The 19,967-nt window shown below is 40.3% G+C and overlaps 1 protein-coding gene across 10 annotated transcripts in view; it reads right to left on the bottom strand.

The window, feature by feature from the left end:
* Positions 1–9,535: 9,535 nt before the first annotated feature.
* Positions 9,536–19,967, bottom strand: part of TRANK1 (tetratricopeptide repeat and ankyrin repeat containing 1) — a 92,837-nt gene continuing 82,405 nt past the window's right edge. For all 10 annotated transcript variants that reach the window (XM_078851719.1, XM_073332988.2, XM_073332987.2 and 7 more), the window contains 3 exons: positions 15,699–18,766; positions 12,333–12,434; positions 9,536–10,780 (listed from right to left, as the gene is read on the bottom strand). In XM_078851719.1, coding sequence (XP_078707845.1) covers positions 10,671–10,780; positions 12,333–12,434; positions 15,699–18,766 — 3,280 coding nt within the window. In that variant the 3' untranslated portion in view covers positions 9,536–10,670. The remainder of the gene's footprint in view (positions 10,781–12,332; positions 12,435–15,698; positions 18,767–19,967) is intronic.

The raw sequence follows: 19,967 nt of genomic DNA, 5'->3' as shown, positions 1-19,967 counted from the left end.
TAGAGCATATCGCAGTCTTTCTGTTCCTGAGTTTCTCCATCTGTAAATTGGGGATAATCAACACCTTCCCACTTTTAGTTGACTACTGTTTGCAGAGCACTTTGAGATCCATGGAGGAAAGCCTCTATGTAAGTATGGAGAGTTACATTTCCGTTCTTGACCTGGTTGGACTGAAACTCACTGTTATTGACTATATCATAAACCCTCTCTTGCAGCAGAAGGCATGAACAAAGAGAAGTTATGAGCTATACATTTCAACTCATCCACCCACCCACCCCCACCTCTCCTCCATCTGTTGAAGACAGAGGTTTTATTTCCTGCAAAAATGTTGTCTGGCAAAAAATGAGAGTGCTCTTTACGGGAGGATCCTACTCCCTCCTCCACGCACACCCACTTTCCAAGTGCCTAATTTAAAATCATAAAATGCGACATCACATTTGCTTCTTGGTTAATACACATGTAAGACAAAGGGGCCTACCATAGATTCTATTAGATGATGAGTAAGGTCTGCTGGAAAATCCAGATGGCATTCATTACCAGTCACCCTCCTTCCTTAGAGAGATGGAGGAGAGCAGGGGACAGCCCATAGCTCAGAATTTTTTTTCTCCCCTTTTCCTCACCTCTTACAAGTAGTCCAGAATAGACAGGCTAAATGTTGCCAAATTTCGAGGTTTAATCACAAGTCTTGCAATACCTGGTGGGTGTTTTTCTTTTTAAGTAAAACGGAAATTCTCAAGCAATTGCATGTCTTCAGGAGCTGAGCCTAAAAAAAAAAAAAAAGTTTCATTCCAACCCTAATGGCTGTGCAGAAAAGTTTAGAAAAATGTGACCAAAGTGTATCCCTAAAAACTCAAACAAGAAGGAAAATAAAAAGACCTAACACTTCTTTTTTTTAAACTCATGATTTTTAATCCAAGGTTATGATTTTGGGGACCCTCACTCAGCTCATGGTTTTTGAACCCTTAGGTTGACATTACTAGGCCCAGGGAAACTTGCAGCCAGAAATGACTAAAACAGAACCACAAGAGTCTGACTCCAACCACTGTTCAGATCCACATCTGAAGGTTGTATTTCAGAATCATCTTTAAAGGGAAAGGGAAGGCACAAAGCTAGTCAGAATAAAAGGAGAGAAGATGAAGGAGTTCTATTGCTGAAAAAAATTTCTAACTTCTCCCTCCCCTCTGAATATTGAGTGGAGAGATCTTCCAAAACACTGGAAGTTTTGTAAAATTTGGAGTTGTATCAATTTGACTAGTCCCTCATCTACTAGTCCCTCTTATCTCCCATTGTGGCTGTATTTATAATGCAGCAAAGACTCATGTTAGAAGAAACATTAATTAATAACAGATCTTTACCTAGAGAATCGCATTTTATTGGTCTGTGTAGGAAGAAAAAAGTGGGAAACAAAACTCTAGCTCTGATTAATGGACAAGGGAAGTGGTGTTTTTCCCCCAGGAAAACCGTTGTGTGTTATTGTTAACTTGTATTTAATTCAAACTCTTGACAAACAACTGGGAGAATGTACTCCCCCGACTGATCTCTCTTCAACCTAGATTAAATGGGCTCTGCTTGTCTCTCTGCTGTTGTGCCAGGACTGTGGGGATTGGCATTCCTTTTCCTCCACCAGTCAGAAGGTACAACTTATGTTATATACCAAAGCTTACTACTACTAGGAATTCAGTATGTTCTACAGCTTTGGAAGTGTTTTCTGGTGGGCAAGTGGAAGGCCAGCTCTGGAGCTAGGGTCAAGTCTGAGCTGGCTCTGATATTTGTACAGAGAGGCACAATCCGACTAGTCTGTATGGTGAGCAAATGTCAGGATGCAGAAAAGCCCTTTTCGTTAAAGAATAAACTCCCACCCTTTCAGGCTGAGGGCTAAGAGTTCCCAACCCATGTCTCTGGGTTCTCCAAGGGGGCTCCCCTGCAAAACAGGAAAGAGTTAATATTTCTAAGCTAACACACACACACACACACACACACACACACACACCACCTCTCTCCACCCCCAAAAAAGAACTTACAAAAAATAAAAAGCAACTTTTGACAAAAGCAGCAAAAGGGGGGTGGGCACAAAAAAAAATCTTTTTTTACTCTCTTCGTATCACCTTCAAGAACATGTAACTGTTTTTAGTTCCCAAAGCTAAGAATATCTCACATAAAGAACATACAATATCTTCTTCCCCATTACAGCAAGACTCCTACAGAACACAATTTATGAATTGCTGTTACAGCTTTCCTGCATTTGTGGGGATGATGCCCGTTATGTAATCTTGTCATCACACCACACTTTTATTCTGGTTTTTAAATGTAAAACACTTCCTGTACGCAAGCTAGCAACAAGGCGCTAGCAATCTGGGGACCCAGCATACTGGGAAATTCCTTCCTATTGTCCTGTATTTAATCTTGTGGCTATCATCTTGAACAGCAGAGACAGATCCAGAGTGACAGGGTCAAAATAAACTAATAAGATTTGCCAAGGGAAGTTATTTACAGAAACAGGCCGAATGGATGAAAGGCTAAGTCTTTTTTTTCCACTTATGAATTCACTTCTGCTTTGTTCCCTCAGTTCCTTATGCAGGCTTCCAGCCAAGGGATTCTGGTAATTACTCAGAGTGGATCTTTCTGAAATGTCACTATGTTTAATCCTGGAACCATGGAAGACAGATTCCATTCTGAATGAATCACTAACACAAGCAGTTAAATGTTTTGTCTTTGCATGGTAAACACAATACAAGTCAATACAACCTTGCAGCTAACATATTATATTGATTTATACACAAATGCTTTAGTTTTTACTTGCATGGCACCAATCATCCTGGAATTTCAACATCTTCGAAAAAATTGAGTTGCACCCTCTCCTCTGAAGTCAGTATTTATATCTTCCTTTTATGGAAAGGAAAAGTAAGCTACAGGCAGGCATGGTAGTAAGATCTAGTAGCTAGAGCACTGGACTGGGAGTTAGTAGAGCTGGGTTCTATTCCTGGCTCTGCGAGTAACTTATGGGCAAGTAGCTTCACCCCTCCATGTCTCATGCACTGGCTTTCTTGTCTGTTTAGATTCTAAACTCTTTGGGACAATGTGTGTTTGAACGGGACCTGACACTGGCTGGGCCTTCTAGGCACTGTTATTAATATGTTAAACAATTACCTAAACTGACAAAGTGAATCAGGAATAAAACTCCCCCTCTTCCTCTGAAGTCCTCCTGCCTAGACCCCAGCTCTAACCACATGACCACAATCCCACCCACATAAAAGCATAGAGATGTGTTATAGTCTAACAACATTTAGAACAACATTTCTCAAATGTGGCCATCAGAGGCTTTTCGTGCAGCCACAGCAGTCTCCTAGGCGGTGATAAGGGAAAAAGCATCGGCCCCTCCTCGTCCCTCCTTGTTGCTCTTAGATGCACCGCCCTGCACCGCTTCTGGAGAGAGGTGGGGCACAATGCTGCAGGAGCAAGGTGAGTTTTTCCCTTAGGGGGAGGGGTTTGGGCAGCAGGCTCCAGGGACGGGACTTCAGGAGACCGGTCATGTGCCAAAGAATAACCAAATTAAGCTAAACCAATTAAATCATTGCTACTTTGTGGACATGCTTTAACGAAATCATTTTAACCTTTAGTTAAACCAGTGCAACTGTGTGTGTAGACCAAGTTTAAGATTGTTAGTAGTGTGGCTTGGAGCTAGTCACTTTTGCTTTTAGATTCTCCCCCCAACTTAGTCTGTTACTGCTTCAGAGATAAAGAAATCACAAGATATAGATATACAGATATTTAAGTCCCATCATTTCAAACACGGGTGCCTAAAGTCAGGCACCCAAGTTAATGGCATGACTATTAAAGGGGCTGAGTATTTCTTTGTAATCAGAGATGCAGGTGCTCAGCCTGTCTGAAAAATCAGGCCAGTTGTATTGGGCCATGCCTTACTTTAGACACCCACTTTTGACAATGTTGGCCTGAGTATAGTTACAGAGTAAAAGCAAACCAGACTTTCAAAAGTAAATAGAATAGCATATCGAAGAAACAGTCCTTGGAAATAAATACAGGGAAGGCTTTAAATGAAGTGTAGAAAAGGCAGAACAATTTAATTTCTAGCAAGTTAATGCCTACTTCCCTAACTAGTGTCCTAATTTAAGTGTCTTTAAGGTCTTATATTCAACTATTCTTGCAGTCTGCAACAGGACAGACATGGATCCTTTGTGTCTTACCCTCAGAGTTAAGATAAACAGATCTACTATCCTTACATCCAGCTAATCAACCCTGAGATCTAGGAGCAGGACATTTCCTTTCAAGGGTTGCTGAATTTGAGACTCGTTAAACCTGAGCAAACCACCTCTCTGCTGCTGATCCAAGCCACCCATGCTCACCTCACCAAAGAGTGCATTCTGTATCTGCCATCCTTATTTATGTGAAGCCAGCCAAATATTCAGTAGTACTTGCTGGAGTTAACCTCAAAAGCTAGCACTTCTGGAAGATCTTTCAGCCACTCATATTGTCCCTTAGCTGGCATGTGGAAGATGCTTAAACTGTATTTCTCAAGCCCATAAGAAAAATAGATAAACCCTCCCCCCCCCACAAGTGAAAGATGTAAATCCCATTTTTTTATTTGCAAATCCATGTTGATCACAGGGGTACTATTTATCCAGCCTCAAATGCAGTATCCACGAGGATCCATGGTACCAAAAACAATCAACCAAGTAGAGACGTGTAGGTGCTGTGCAACATTGTATTAAGGGATTTTCCAAAAATTTTATAAATGAAATTAAAGCCTGAACATATGAGATGCTGTAGATCCATTACAGTGCCAGACAGTGATGTATTTTGTGAAGTCCAAGTGCAGATGTGTAGGTACTAACGGAAAAGGTAAGGGGTCAGATTATACCTCAGGTTCCACGTACACAGAGAGTGTCTTTGCAGGAGAGCTTTGTAGTGCTCTTCCTTAAGAAAAATGTGCTTCAAAATGCTTTTGAATAAGTAACATCAAAGATCAAAGGGAGGAGTGGTAGATACGCTGGAGGGGAGGGATAGGATACAGAAGGACCTAGACCAATTGGAAGATTGGGCCAAAAGGAATCTGATGAGGTTCAATAAGGATAAGTGCAGGGTCCTGCACTTAGGACGGAAGAACCCAATGCACAGCTACAGACTAGGGACCGAATGGCTAGGCAGCAGTTCTGCGGAAAAGGACCTAGGGGTGACAGTGGACGAGAAGCTGGATATGAGTCAGCAGTGTGCCCTTGTTGCCAAGAAGGCCAATGGCATTTTGGGATGTATAAGTAGGGGCATAGCGAGCAGATCGAGGGACGTGATCGTTCCCCTCTATTCGACATTGGTGAGGCCTCATCTGGAGTACTGTGTCCAGTTTTGGGCCCCACACTTCAAGAAGGATGTGAATAAATTGGAGAGAGTCCAGCGAAGGGCAACAAAAATGATTAGGGGACTGGAACACATGAGTTATGAGGAGAGGCTGAGGGAGCTGGGATTGTTTAGCCTGCAGAAGAGAAGAATGAGGGGGGATTTGATAGCTGCTTTCAACTACCTGAAAGGGGGTTCCAAAGAGGATGGCTCTAGACTGTTCTCAATGGTAGCAGATGACAGAACGAGGAGTAATGGTCTCAAGTTGCAGTGGGGGAGGTTTAGATTGGATATTAGGAAAAACTTTTTCACTAAGAGGGTGGTGAAACACTGGAATGCGTTACCTAGGGAGGTGGTAGAATCTCCTTCCTTAGAGGTTTTTAAGGTCAGGCTTGACAAAGCCCTGGCTGGGATGATTTAACTGGGAATTGGTCCTGCTTTGAGCAGGGGGTTGGACTAGATGACCTTCTGGGGTCCCTTCCAACCCTGATATTCTATGATTCTATGATTTACTAGTAGGGGGGAATCTTTTATGATATATGGAAATAAAATCTGTTTTATTGCCATTTCCTCCCACTGACATTTTCAGTGAGAAGTAAAAAAAAACCCTTCTTTTCACCTTGATAATGATGCAGTCAGATATTACAACATAGGCTTCTGTTGGATACAGTCTGTTTTTCTGAGTGTAGCTAAAGCATTCATCTCTTAGATGGAGAATTAGATCTTTGAAAAAGCGTGAACTTGAGAGATCCATTAGTAGCTCTCCCACAGAATCACTGTGACCTTGGGCAAGCCACTTAACTTCTTGTGGCCTCAGTTCTTCATAATATGGAGATAATATTTGATGAAAATGAAAAGCACTGAATAAGACAACTCAAATGCTTAAAATTAAGCACCTGCTGAAACTTTATGCTAGTTTAGGGCCTATAAAAGCAAATTAGTAGTAGTAATATAGTTTTGAACAGAACCCGAGGGCTTGTCCACATGGAGACTTTGTGTGCGGCAAGCCAAGGTATTAATGTAGCCTGCTGCGTGCATCCTGCTACCATGCACTGAAAGTTTCACAGTGCGCTTCGAAGCACTGCTTTTTGAAACTGCAGTAGCAGGGTCCACAAGGCGACTTATTGCGTGGCAGCACTGCAGATTTATACCCCAGCTTGCTGTGCACTAACTAACCCGTAGACAAGCCCTTACAAAATATTTTAAAAGATATTTTCCAGAGAGGAGGGTAGAAGACCAGAATAAAGTGAAAAAGGATGGGAAGGATGGGCACAACCTGCACCCAGACGTATGGAACTGCTGTAAGAGGATAAGGTTTTCTTCTCTCTTTGGGGAGCTTGAATTTTGGAGAGGCAGTTACTTTACATCTTTCATATAGTTGGACCAGGGATCTTTCTTCCAACAGCAGGAATTGTCTCTTCTTCCTTTTCAGTCAGATGTAGCTTTATATCACTAAGGAGATGAAGTCAAGTTTGGGGGTTTTGGGAAGTCTTTTAAGGCAGAGGTGAGTGGATCAGTGTGACAGCTTGTATCCAGTATTGAGGCACAATATATATAACTGAAGAGACGGTCTTTGAGACATGTTACTTGTGTATAGCAAAGCCCTCGTTTTACAGTTTACTCATTCCTTTGAGTCAAAGGCATTACTCAACACCATAAGCACTGTAGATTTCTAATGTAATGCAGCACAGTGGCCGCATTCCAGCACAGAGCAGGTTAAACTCACCCTGTTGGGCTCAGCTAATCCAACTCCTTCCCCCTGGCAGGAAGGGTGGGGGCAGAGCAGGGCAAGAAGCATAAGCACAGGGCCCCGCAGCTCAGTTGGAGCCAGATCAGGGAAGGAGTTAGTCGTCCTTCTTAGGGAGCCAAACTACCAGAAGAGCCCACGAGCAGCTATGGAGGGTGACAACCCCATCCTCCTGTCAACCTGGTGATGAGATAACCTGTCATTTCTAGGGCCCTGGATTGGGACCCAGTAGAGCAGGATGGACCCAAGTCCCCATACCCGCACTCAGGGCTGGATGAGCGCTAACCCTTAACCCAGAAGGCCTGAACCACTGACTGTTGATTTGCTCAGCCAGGCCTGAGCTACAGATGGTTGATCTGCTCAGTTGTACAGCCTCAAGCCAGAACCTCCGAGAAACTAACCAGCCGTGAGGCTGATTCTCCACTGCCAAAGGGGACGCCCCGGGCCCTGAGATGCAGGAACATTACACTAAATAATCAAATAAATCGAGAGAGATTTGGATGAACTGTAACTTCAATGCATTAATCACACATTAGGATAGGGTTCATGAACAGAGGGTTTTTTTATTCAAAGAGAATGGCGGTGGGAGGGGAAGAATTTATGCACACCAAACATAGGCTCAAGCCAAGCACCGAGATTTGATCTTCGGACCCAGATTTCCTGTCTCTATTTGAGTGGAGCCAAACTCTGGATCCAGACACTCCTGAATTTGTAGGCAGGGTTGTGTGGGAGTGTGAGTGGGGGTTTTGAAATCTGAATGTGTACTTCAGAGACTTTAAGGAGCGGTTTGAATTCAGCTCACTGCGGAGACAGGTTCCATCCAGCAACTCTGACCCAAAACTGGAGTCAGACTTTTTGTGTGGATTCATTAGCATTTACTGGTAATTTCTTTTGCATAGATGGATCTACACAAGGAATCTGAAGTCCCTGCACAAGGGGACTATGGATGAAGTTCTAAATTTGGCTTTGAAGCTTAAGTTTTTGCTTTTGTTATATTTGTGTCAACTTTTTGGTCTCTTACAGTAATTTCACTTGTTTTTCAATGCTTTTTATGGGAAAAAACACCTAAATGAATGACTTTTTCACTAAAGTGAAGGCCACTATATATGTAATAACTTAATATCAATGTGAAGGGCTTTTCAAATATGAAATGTAACTAAAATACAAAAAAACTGTTTAGCTAACATTAAAGTCAAGAATTTAAACACAAGTCAAGAAATTCAACAGTTAAGGTTCTTGGAGTAATGTTTGCATGACCCTCCTGTATATTTATAGTTTACAATTAACAACAAAAACCAAAATCTTAAAGTACACATTTCAAAAAAATTCACTGACTGAAATTTCAACATGCAGTATGTGCAAAATAGCCAAGAAAGGCTGAGAATTTACTGAGTATTTTACCTTTTTTATTCTTTGACTCAAGAGTATTTAAACACTTGACTTCAATGTTTCAGGAATATAGGCTTTAAAATGTTAATATTCCTGTTTGTTTGGCAGGGATGGGGGAGCGAAGAAGAAAACAAAACACCCTTTAAGGTTACTAGCTGTGCACTTGCACTAACCAGATTTACAGCCCTGGAAGCTAAAGAAGGAGCACGCAGGGTACAGGCAATGACAGATTTTCTCCCAACTCCACCACTACGGCACCTTCACCTGGATGTACCACGCTTAGAACAGAGCGAGTAGATCAGTTTTCATGACCATACCCAAGTTGCCAACTATGATACTGTCTGATGGGATGTGGACACCACCTGGGAAAAATCAAAATGAGACCGATCCACTCATTTAATAGAGCACGTTGAAAATGCCATTGGATAATCATTTTTTCTTCTTGTGATGGATGGGTGGTTGGTACTTGACAGATGGATATTATTGCTGCCCATACTGCACAGGTCCACACTGATGTTTTGCTTTTAGCAATGCAGTGCATCCAATTTCCAAAACAATGGGACCAGGGGCCCAGAGAAAAATGTGTGGGTAGCTACCAGGGTGGGTGATGGGAAAAAACAGAGGGACAACTGTATCAGGGCCCCCAAGGTCAGTGCCCACCCTGCAAAAAACTCTAATGTCTCTGTAAACAAAGTGGAATGGGAGAGGGTTCATGAACACTGTGCATCAGGGCCCCAAATTTCTCTTGACGGGTCTGGTAATGACTAAAACAATTTGATATGTGAAAACAAAATAGCTACCTTTTCAAAACTAAGTATCTCAGCCACATAGTAACACATTCATTAAAAATACAAAAACATCCTAAAATAATATAATGGAGATGTGACCTGCCAGAAACTGCAGTGGTGGTGAGCAGCACTACACATTCTGCATGTCGGCCCAAATCCTGCAGCTCTTTTGCATGTGAGCAGTCCTATATGGCCCTTGCACAGCAATTTAAAAAAATGAGACATCAGGCTACAACATCAATCTTGTTGGTTTTATAAAATGTACTACACGTAAAGATTTTTTTTTGGCAAGTCAAGCCTATAAAATAAGTAAAATGTATAAACAATCTTTAACTTTAAAGAATCATCATATGTTTTTATATGTACAGAGCATAATCAAACCAAGAACAAATAGAAAAAAGACTTCTTGTCCATATCTAATTAGAGATGTATACAATGGTGACAGAATACACACACACACACAAATGTGTTTAGAACTCTCTGTACTTACCATTCCTGACTCTGGAATTAAGTAGAAGAGATATTGCAAGTTCCCCCAAGAAGATTTAAGTTCCTCCAAACATGGGAGCGCTCAGTGGCTGGCTAGTTCACAATGGCTGTTTGAAACCATGTCCTCCAGGGACAAGTGGTCTTTGACAGTCCAAAAAAAGATATTAAAATCCTCCGCAGGGTGGGGGTGGGGGGGAGAGGACAAAAAAGGAGCTTAGCAGGATGGTAAAGATGCAAATTAAAAGCAGGAAAAGGAATAAGTGGGGAAATACCCCTGCGTAGAGGCAGAAAAGTGCTATTCTTTCCACTGGCTCATTTCTAATTCATAAGGCTATGTCTACACTAGCACTTTTGTCGGTTTAACTTATGTCACTCAGGAATGTAAAAAACCCATCCCTCTGAGCAACGTAAGTTACACTGACAAACACCGGTACAGACAGCTGTATGTCGGTGGGAGACACTTTCCCGCCAACATAGCTGCTGCTGATCGGCAGTGGTTCAATTATGCTGACAGGAGAGCTCTAGCCCATCGGCATAAAGCAGCCACACGAGCGATTTTACAGCTGCATCGGTGCCACTGTAAGCTTGCTAGTGTAGACATGACCTAAGTTACATGCTGGCGTTTGTCACTTTTGAGTTGCCCATTTGGTTCTGCCTAAAGTTTGTCCTGTCACAGTTTAATTTTTAAAACAGTACATAAATATATAAAATAACTACAAGCAGATAGGTCACTGTTCCCCCACAAAGGATTAAAAACAATCAGAAGTAAAAATCTTTGCTGGTATTTTTCACATTTTCCCCCTTGCTGTCCCTATCCCGTTATATTTTATCTTTTAAAGCCTTTAACAATTTTATTCCGAAATTACAGTGGTTCAGGGTGAAAAGCTATCTGCATACTTTAAAAATTATTATTTTCTACGTTTTCCCTTTTTTCTTGAAGACTTCTTAGGGAATAGTTCTTCAAAGGCTGCCATTTCATCCTGTCCTTCATTTTCAAAGTCTTTATCATCTGCAAAACCTATTTTAAAAGAAAAAACAATAAATTGTTCAAAAGGATATAAGATTGAAACTTTCTTTTCCTAAAGGCATGACAAAAAAACACACTATGGCCATTTCCTATTCAGGCCCCAATTCAACAAAGCACTTAAGCACAAGGTGGTATGGAACTTGTACTTAAGACCAACTGACTTCAATAAGACATAAGTATGTGCTAAAGTGTGTTGCTAAATAAGGATGAACTGGTGAACCAATCTTATGTAATAAAAACATTTACAACCAAATAAATAAAATCAAGTTAATGAAATACCACTATTAAAGCTAAACATGGGGGGAGAGGCAAAGTTTCTCTGAAAACTCTCCTAGCAGCAATAGTTTCTTAGCAGGTTCCTCTTGCATATTTACATTTATGATAGCAAAATTAAGAACAAAAGCATCGTAACCTAAGCGTTAAAATAATCACCTTTCTTGAGTAGACTCATAGCTTCAACCAATGAACCAGTCACAAGTCTTTTTTTTGTATGAACATTACAGTCTCTGTTGCTTTGATATACCTCTTGCACTGAAGACTTAATTTTATTACTGATCATGACTTCTTTTTAATAAAGTATTTTTCCTCTTAAGTTTTTACGTGAACAGAAGATCATGTCTTAATGGCTAATCTGTGTGTCAGAGTACTTATTTCTCCCTTGGATTCCTCCTGTTAATGGTGGACATTCAGGACCCGATTCTGCTACTCCTGCAGTCAGTAAGCCTTTCCCCACTGACTTCAAAAGAGAGCAAGAATAAGGCTTTAATGCTGTTTGTAGAACTAAGAGCTCACTCATACTATGTTTTAATTATCTCTTTCTTTGTATTGTCAGAGGATAATATGATATGCAATTGTGACCAAAATCAATGGTCTAAAACCACAGCTTTAGACTAGAAAAACATGAGATTCAAGAAGCTTTATTACTGGATATTGCCTTCTTTCTCGACATAATTATTATTGCTCTAATCCAACACTTAGGTACATGCTTAATTTTAAGCACCAAAGTACTCCCAAGGAAGTTAGTAGAACTACTTCCATGATTAACATTAAGCTTATGCTTAAGTGTTGTGATGGATTAAGGTACATGTGCAAATCATGATGTCTTATAGAAAGAATATTTTACATGTAGGGGTCTTTTTGTTTTCCTTTGACTTGTCTTTCTTCTGTCCTGTACCCAGATGAAAACAGAACATGTAAAAAAAAAAATGGTTAATCAGTCCTATTAGAAACCACTGACCTAAGAACTTGGGGTTATACAGATACCAGTCCAAAAAACATACTGATGCTGTAAAGTTCTGAGAAACAAATGTCCTAGTCTTTGGTGAAGAAGGTTCCATTTCCCTTCCCTTTTCCACAGTTATTTGTTATATTCTGAACAGTGCACCTGAACCACCACTACCTGCATACACAGCCTACTCAGTCCTCTTTGGCTATGCAATAATGGTTGTGGCCTTGATAAAACCTAGAAGGTGAGTATCTTCAAATTAAAATATAACCACACATTTTCTGTGGATATGGAGACTTGTATAATTTGATGACATACCTTCCTCCTTTACCATATGTGACTCAGTGTTCTTCAGCCACTTACGAGCATCACCAAGATTAACGGATAAACTGCTGACAGGCTTGGTCATTATTTCTTCAGCTGAAATAGATAAATTGTTAAAAGATCATGCTTATTATCTGAGGGCTGGACAGTGACTTGGAGAGGTGGATAGTGACTAAAGGAAAGGTGTTATAGGACTATCCAACCCTGATATTCTATGATTCTATGACTACGTTGCACTGAAAACTCTAGGAAGGATTTTGTCTGAATCAACAAGAATTCTTCCTGGGGACTTCCAGAAGTACATGATGTAGGGGAGAGATACCACCATGGAAGAGGATAGAGCATGCACTCCTCTCCCCATCAATCAATTCTGCCAGACAGAGGGGGAGGGTCACAGCCACACCCTCTCCCTGTCCCTTTTAGAAAGGCCATGCAGAGCCTGAACTCCCCATCAACATTATGGCTAGCTCTGCGCAGAGGGCAAACGAGAAGATTCCTTGAATTCCCTCCTCAATCCCCTAAAACTCTACAGGTTCAGGCACAATACACTACAAATGTATTGTTGCACTTGTTTAATGAACTGTAATATTACAGACTTAACAAGAACACCTTCAAAGAAAAAACAAAACTTCAGACGCAAAATATAAACTTGTTTGTAAAGTTTCCTCCAGGATGGAAAAACAGATAACAGGTACCGAGATCATGCAGCTAAATCTACCATTAACAATTAGGTATGTGAATAATTAGCATAATAATAATAATAATAATCAGGATTTTCACTGAACAGAAGTACTCTAGTTGGCAGATGACTTTAGACAAATAATCGATGACAGCTGTTTCTTTGGGAACAGTAGCAAACCTGTGTTGACTTCAGTGGAGCTATGCTTACTTATGCTAGCTGACGATGTGGCCTACTACTTAATTATGTTAAAACAGAAGTCAAAACATGTCAGGGTCCATTAACTAACCAAGACTTGAAATAAAGGACTCCCAAATTAAAGTGAAATCTTCAGCTTTTCTCTGGTTCTGTATGATGCTTTCCCACAGAGGAAAAATGTTGACATTGGTCAGCCAAAATCTGCAGCAATAAGAGATGTTTGTATTTCCAGTGCACATAGCAATACATCTCTCTGCTACTGCAAAGATTGTGTATATTAATTTTATATTTGTTTATTTTATTATCTAGTAAGTGTAAAAAAGCTCAGTGAAATTTGAGTATGGTTTGTTCTAAATAAAAATCAGCAACTTTCTCCAATGTAAGGTGACAGAGAGGCAAGCCCACAGCATGTGTAATAAACTGACTTTATGCACTTTATATCTTTGTATGTGTTGTCGGTAGCTACCAGTGAGGTGCTCTGCTCTGGTTCGACGATGACAACAGTCGGCTGCGTGCATGTTCCCTCTGTGTGCTGCCCCAGTTCTGCGCAGATAGCTGACACAGCAGACCCCAAGAGACCCCCCAAAGACCACAGACTAGTAAGGTACGAAGGCACCCGACCAGGTTTATTGTCAAACGAAGCACAGTAATAGTTCCCTGTAGACTCTACAGGACATACTACGAATGTGTGCCCCCTGGCAATGGGCTCAGCTCAGTCAGTAGCGGGACACTCCACTGCCTCCTAGGCTGGACAAAGATATGCGCTCCGGGACCTATTTTTACACAGTTGCAGGACAGATCACTCATCCCTACTGACATATTGAGGTACAGCCCCTTGACTCATTAGGGTGCTGTCTCCCCCTTTGATCATGTTGGTTCAAATAAACACATCTGTCCATCATGCTGTCCTTTTGACTCTGTCTTTGGGATGCACCTGGCTGTTCCTTGTTATCTTTGTGAAGTGTCCTCATATCGGGATGTCCAGGTGCCATCTTGCCACCCGTTCCTCTTATTACTACTTATATTATTAGCGTGTGCTTTCTAGGAGCCTTTTTCTTGCCAAGTTCTGCAGTTAGGGCCTGCCTCTGGCTCATAGCCCAGCTTTGCTTAGCAATGCCTGGAAGTACTTTGGTTCAGGCTTTAGGCCTCAGACCAGGCCTCTGATACAGGGGTTTATGTTTCAGGGCCTCTTACTACAGTCTGTATATAGAAATTTTCCAAACTGTATAACATTCCCATGAGAGGAGTAACATAAGACTTACGTAACACACTGGTGAACACAGGCTTATGACAGCCTTGCAAAATTCTATTCATCACAGCAAGTAGGGTTTTTTTGATGGGTGAGTGAAATATCGTTTGTTTTTTCATTATAAGTCACCTTAGACAAGTGGATGTTATGCCATGGTTGATGAACTGTCATGACACTTTTGAAGGCTGGTCTAGAGTTAATGGCACAGTTTTGGTTTAAGGTGCTAGTTTTTTCCTAGGAGCAATTAGTCCATTCTATTCTGTTCCTAGATCATCCACCCACTCATTACTAATTTTATTTTTCCTTGCCAGAAACAGTGCAAAACATCAAATATATGGTAAACAAATGTGAAATAATATTTGTAACATATTTATTTCCTAAGACATAAAACTTAATGCAACTCCTGTTCAGTCACTGTTAGCATTACTTTTTTGCCTTGTCCACACTGAGGATCTTTAGTAATGCTCCCAACATCGGTCTAGCATCAGTGTAGCTAGCACTCTGGGGGTGCAAGTGTAGACTAACTGCAGGTGTTCTTACTCAAAGCACAGTCTAACCTGGACACTACCCTAACACCAGTGCTCCCATCTTGCTAGCACCAGTAGAGCTGCTATACCAAGAGCTGAAGAGTTCCTAAAACTTCTCAGTATAGACATAACCTTAGAGGTGTTTCTAGGAGTACACTTCAGACAAGTTAGAAACTGCCACAGAAGCATGACAGCAGCACCTGATCATGTATCTAAACTATAAAAAAAGACTTTAACAAAGAGCTGAACTTGAGACCCTATTAGACTACTCATTTTATGTGCTGATTGTACTATTTAAATACTCTCTGTTCATTAAATATAAAATTTAAATAAATAAAATATGAATGTCAATAGCATCCTTAATTTTAACTCGCTTTGTTTGGCAAAAACTGAGAGGCACTGTAGATCTTTCTTTACAAGCAGACTAACAATATGGGCCTGATTCTCCATTCACTTGCACTAGAATAAATCAGGAGTACTTCCACTGAAAATCAGAATAAGTAAAAGAAGAAATCAGGGCCTATATTACTGCTGCACAAAAATATGTATAGATACTCGCATACTTAGCTCATATTGTTGAGCAACACATTTTCCTCAGTTATGTGTCACATCATTCAAGTGTTGGAGGAACCTAAAATACAAGACCATTCAAGCTACAAGCAATGATGAGATGGCATCATAGGCAACACAACAAAAAGAAGTCTTACCATCAGCCCAAGCCTTTCTCTTATAGATGTCCTCTACTATATCAGAAATCTTCTTTATGTTCTCTTGAATTTTTCTTTGCACCACATTGGAATGTTCTTTAAATATCAAGTGACTTGTGATCCAGGTATTTTGTTCAATTGTGTCCACTATATCTAACCCTTCACGTAATTTTGGATCCACATTTCTTTTGAAAAATTCAAAATAATTCTGGTAGGCAGTGTATTTATTTCTGTGCTCATCCAGGTGTCTGTGCTTTACATAAGTCTCACTCGCCACAACAGTTTCACTCCTTTCTATGCTCTCCTTTTCTCCTGGATCAGTCTCTGTTGGTGTCACAGCTTCAGAAGTTTCTCTCTCTAAGTCTTCTTTCTGGATAAAGTAGTTTTCAGGACCCTGAATAAATTTGACTCCACAGAGGTCACATTGTGTTCGGTCGATATCTGCTTTTTTAAAGATTCCTGACACCAATTCTTTCATTTCCATCCCAATGGGATCTGTTTTTGAACACGAGTTCCTCCTCCATTTTATGCAATAATAGGCTAAAAGAAACAAACGCCACAATTTCCGCTTAGCATGAGCTTTCTGCTGTTGTTTCTGTTGCTTTATGGATGCTATGGCTGTTAGTGGATCCTCTCTCTCTTCCACATAGAGATCCCTTTCAAGTTCCGTTTCTGGCTCCTCAAAATATTCCAAAGGATCCAAATGTGATTCAATTCTGTCTAGGTTAACTTGCTCATAAAAGATGCCCCGTATACTTGCTCCTTTGGCATACATAGTGTCCCACTTCCAGTGGCAGTCAGCTAAGTACTCCTCATCTCGTTCAATCAGCAGCTCCTGCAGGCCTTCTGCTATTTTCCTCACATCTACAGCGTCATTCACGCGTTCCACAATCTTAACCAATCTTTCAGGCACTTTGGATGGACAATCTTTTTTCATATTTATTAACTTTGACTTGATTTCAGGAAAGTGTTCATGTAAAAGGGATTTACATCTAGGACTAAGCACTTGATCAGCATTCACTAACATCACTAAGCATAACACCATTGTACGCTCTGCTTCCCCTGACGTAATGCAATCAGGATCCCTGAAAGCATCAAGAAGAACATTGAAATTACTGTTTTTAGCGCCGCACAAAACTTTTGCAACATAAAGGAGATGAAATTTGAACTCCTTCACAGCCTCATTTGTGTCCTTTGGTTTGTACTCCTGTATAATGGAAAACATGTCTCTAATCTCTTTCTTCTGGTCTTTTTTTCTGAACAAAAACTCCCAGTAATGAAAGAGAGCGATGTAACTTTTTGGAAGACACAGAGTAATGTTCTTGCAGAGGCGCATCAGGACAGCACAACAGAGAATATACTGGAATTCCAGCAACATCACTGTATTTCCTATGCTAGGAATCAGAGGTTCAATGCATTTCTTCACCAGGACATTCATAAAACGGAAAAACATCCATTTACAGTCTTCTGGGTTTCTGTAAACATAGAGCTGCTCTAGCGAATTTTCAAGAAGTCGAATGAAACATAAGTGTGTGTTTTCTGCATTTCCAGAATATTTATCAGGTATCAACATGCCATATCTGCCATCTACCCCTTTGGGTCTTCCTCCTCTGCCTCTTTCCTCCTTTTTATATTTTTTAGCTTCTAATAACTTCAGTTCTTTATTATAATCATCTTCCTCCTTAGCAAGGAGCTTCTCAAATTCTTCAGGATAACTGGAAGACAAGATGAAAACTTGCATTGCCCTGAGCCACAAGTCGGTTGATTCTCTTCTGTTTATGGCATTTTCACTTTTAAACTGAAATATGATGTACTCCTTCAACACCATCCTACAGGGTTTAGAAAACTGATGGAGTCCCAAGATATCTTTGCATGCCTTTGGGTTTTCAGACACCACTCTCAGATGGAAATGTTTCGGGAAAACAAAATCTAATAGGGATTTGCATAATATATATTTATCCGCAGTCAAAATTTCATCAATGTCATTAAATTCATGCAACAGCTCTTTTGGGAATACTCTCTTGGCCTGTAACAACAGTCCATTTATTGCTGCCAGATGCATTTTACACTGAAGTATAGACTTTGCCTCATGACGCAACAAAGGTCTATGGAAATCTTTGCAGGTTTTATCCTCACACTTCAAGCCAGCAATGAACTTCATGCAAATATCAGGGTAACTCTGCTCAAGTATACTGCATGTAATTGAACACAGCCTGCTTAAGAAGTGCTTATTCAGTGCAGACTTTACCTCTTCCATGCCTACAATGAAGTGATCTTTAGTTTTCTTCTCTTTCAGAATAGGATTATCTGGCAAGAACTGAAGAATATGTCCAGCTTCATTTTGAGACACCTGGCAAACATTGCCATCTATGGGCAAAATCCCAAAATAATCAAAACATGACTTGACCATTTCTTTCTCAGCATTGGTGGCTGCTTTTTGGAGAGCTCTGAACAGATTTAGAAGGGCCTCTAAACCACAAGGTGCCAGAAAAAAGATGCCCTGGCTTTTTGGTTCACAGTGGGTTGATTCAAAGAGGGCTTCCACCACACCAGCACAATGATTCAAAGGCAAGAACTTGTAGAAGGCCTCTTCAAGCTTTCTAAAATCTTTCTTTAGAACTCCCTGCAGAAAAGTTGCCTCAGCAATGCTGGATTTTTGATTTGTTTGCTTACAAAGCTCTAAGGCTTCTTCCAGGATGGTGTCTCTGTTCTCCAATTCTGAACAGCCAGTTATGCTGAAACGGACTGCAGCAAGCAGACATGATGCTCGAAATTCCTTTTTGGTAGTGAGCTTGGCTGCTTCCAGCACAAACCCATGCTGTTTCATCAGCATAGCAGCCTCTTCCTGTCGACCCTCCCTCCTCAACAAGTCTGCTGCTTGGGCCAAGCACTTGCGTGATTTCAAGAATACAAGCTGGTCCTCGGTGTCAAGTCTGGAGAGGACTGCCATCATTTCCTTGGTTTTGTTTTCACGCAAGTATTTTGCAGATGCTTCCAAATAAAACTGGTTTGCAGAGTATGAGAGTTTGGAAACTGGTTGTCTTTTCGCCCTTAGTATTTCTTCATATCTGGAATAAAGATACATCAATGTCACATTACTACCATATATAAATAAATCAGACAGACACAATCTAGCATTTTTTAAAAAGATCACACAATGTCGAGCAAGGTAATAACTCTGTGCTAGTCAGGTCCTCTCCAGGGGCACTTCAAATATTGTGCATAATGATGAGAGGTCTCAAAGATATGAAAAATTATCACAGTACTTTAAAAAAAAAATCTACAGATCATTTCATTACCAATTTAAAGCTGTCTGAATTAAGACCACTAAAATTTCAATCAGGAATCAGATTAGAAGCTCAGAATGTCAGTGGGTCTTGCTACATACTACTTTAAAATGATGATGAAAGTAAGATTAAAGTCATTCAAAACACAGCGGGTATGAACTCCTATTAAGATACATATGATAATTATGAATCTGCTACATGAACAGTCAGAATTTTGAGACTAAGACCCTCACATTATCAAATATTCTTCAGGGGTCAAACTTGGTAAATCCAAACAAAAGCTTACATCAATCACTGATCACTTTATGATTAACAGAATACATGTGCGCCATAGTACGGTACATAAATCTCTCCCCCATTTCTTGCTTCTGAGTGGCAGATCAAGGTACCTTTTTCAAAATTAGTTCTGACATTCAGCTAATGGTCAATTACTGTTATATGATGTCAATAAATTAATAAACTTGTTTCATAGCCAAACTTCAACCTTGCAATAGTCTTTTCAAGCCCACTCACCGAGGGCAAAGTAATGTTTTTTGACAGGTGAGTAAGTCATCATTAGCTTTTCATTATCATTTTTTTCATGGTAAGAGTGGAGGAGTAGATTTTGTGCCTGGGATGGTAAATTTGCATAAATGATTTTGCAAGGTTGATTTCAAATAAAGCATTAGATATTAAAAATAATTTTAAGAATTCCAATTTTGAATCAAACTATTTCTATACATTTGGTAAATGCTATTCTTTAAAAAAAAAAAAAAAACTTCCCACGTACAGTGGTAATAAGAGTTATTTTCCAAATTACCACATTATATAAACATAAGATTTCATGCTGTGTCATACAGAATATGACCATTTACTATGCTGTTTGAGGAACATATATACTTTACTCTGAAGTTTTAAATTGTTGAATTAAACTGTGGAAGCTCCTTCACTGGAGGATTTCAAAAGGAGGCTGGATAGCCATCTTGGATGGTTTAGACAACAA

The sequence above is a fragment of the Lepidochelys kempii genome, chromosome 2, assembly GCF_965140285.1.
Source record: "Lepidochelys kempii isolate rLepKem1 chromosome 2, rLepKem1.hap1, whole genome shotgun sequence".
In the NCBI taxonomy this organism is placed as follows: Eukaryota; Metazoa; Chordata; order Testudines; family Cheloniidae; genus Lepidochelys; species Lepidochelys kempii.
The sequence above is the reverse complement of the archived record's forward strand: the minus strand, read 5'-3'. Positions and strand labels throughout refer to the sequence as shown.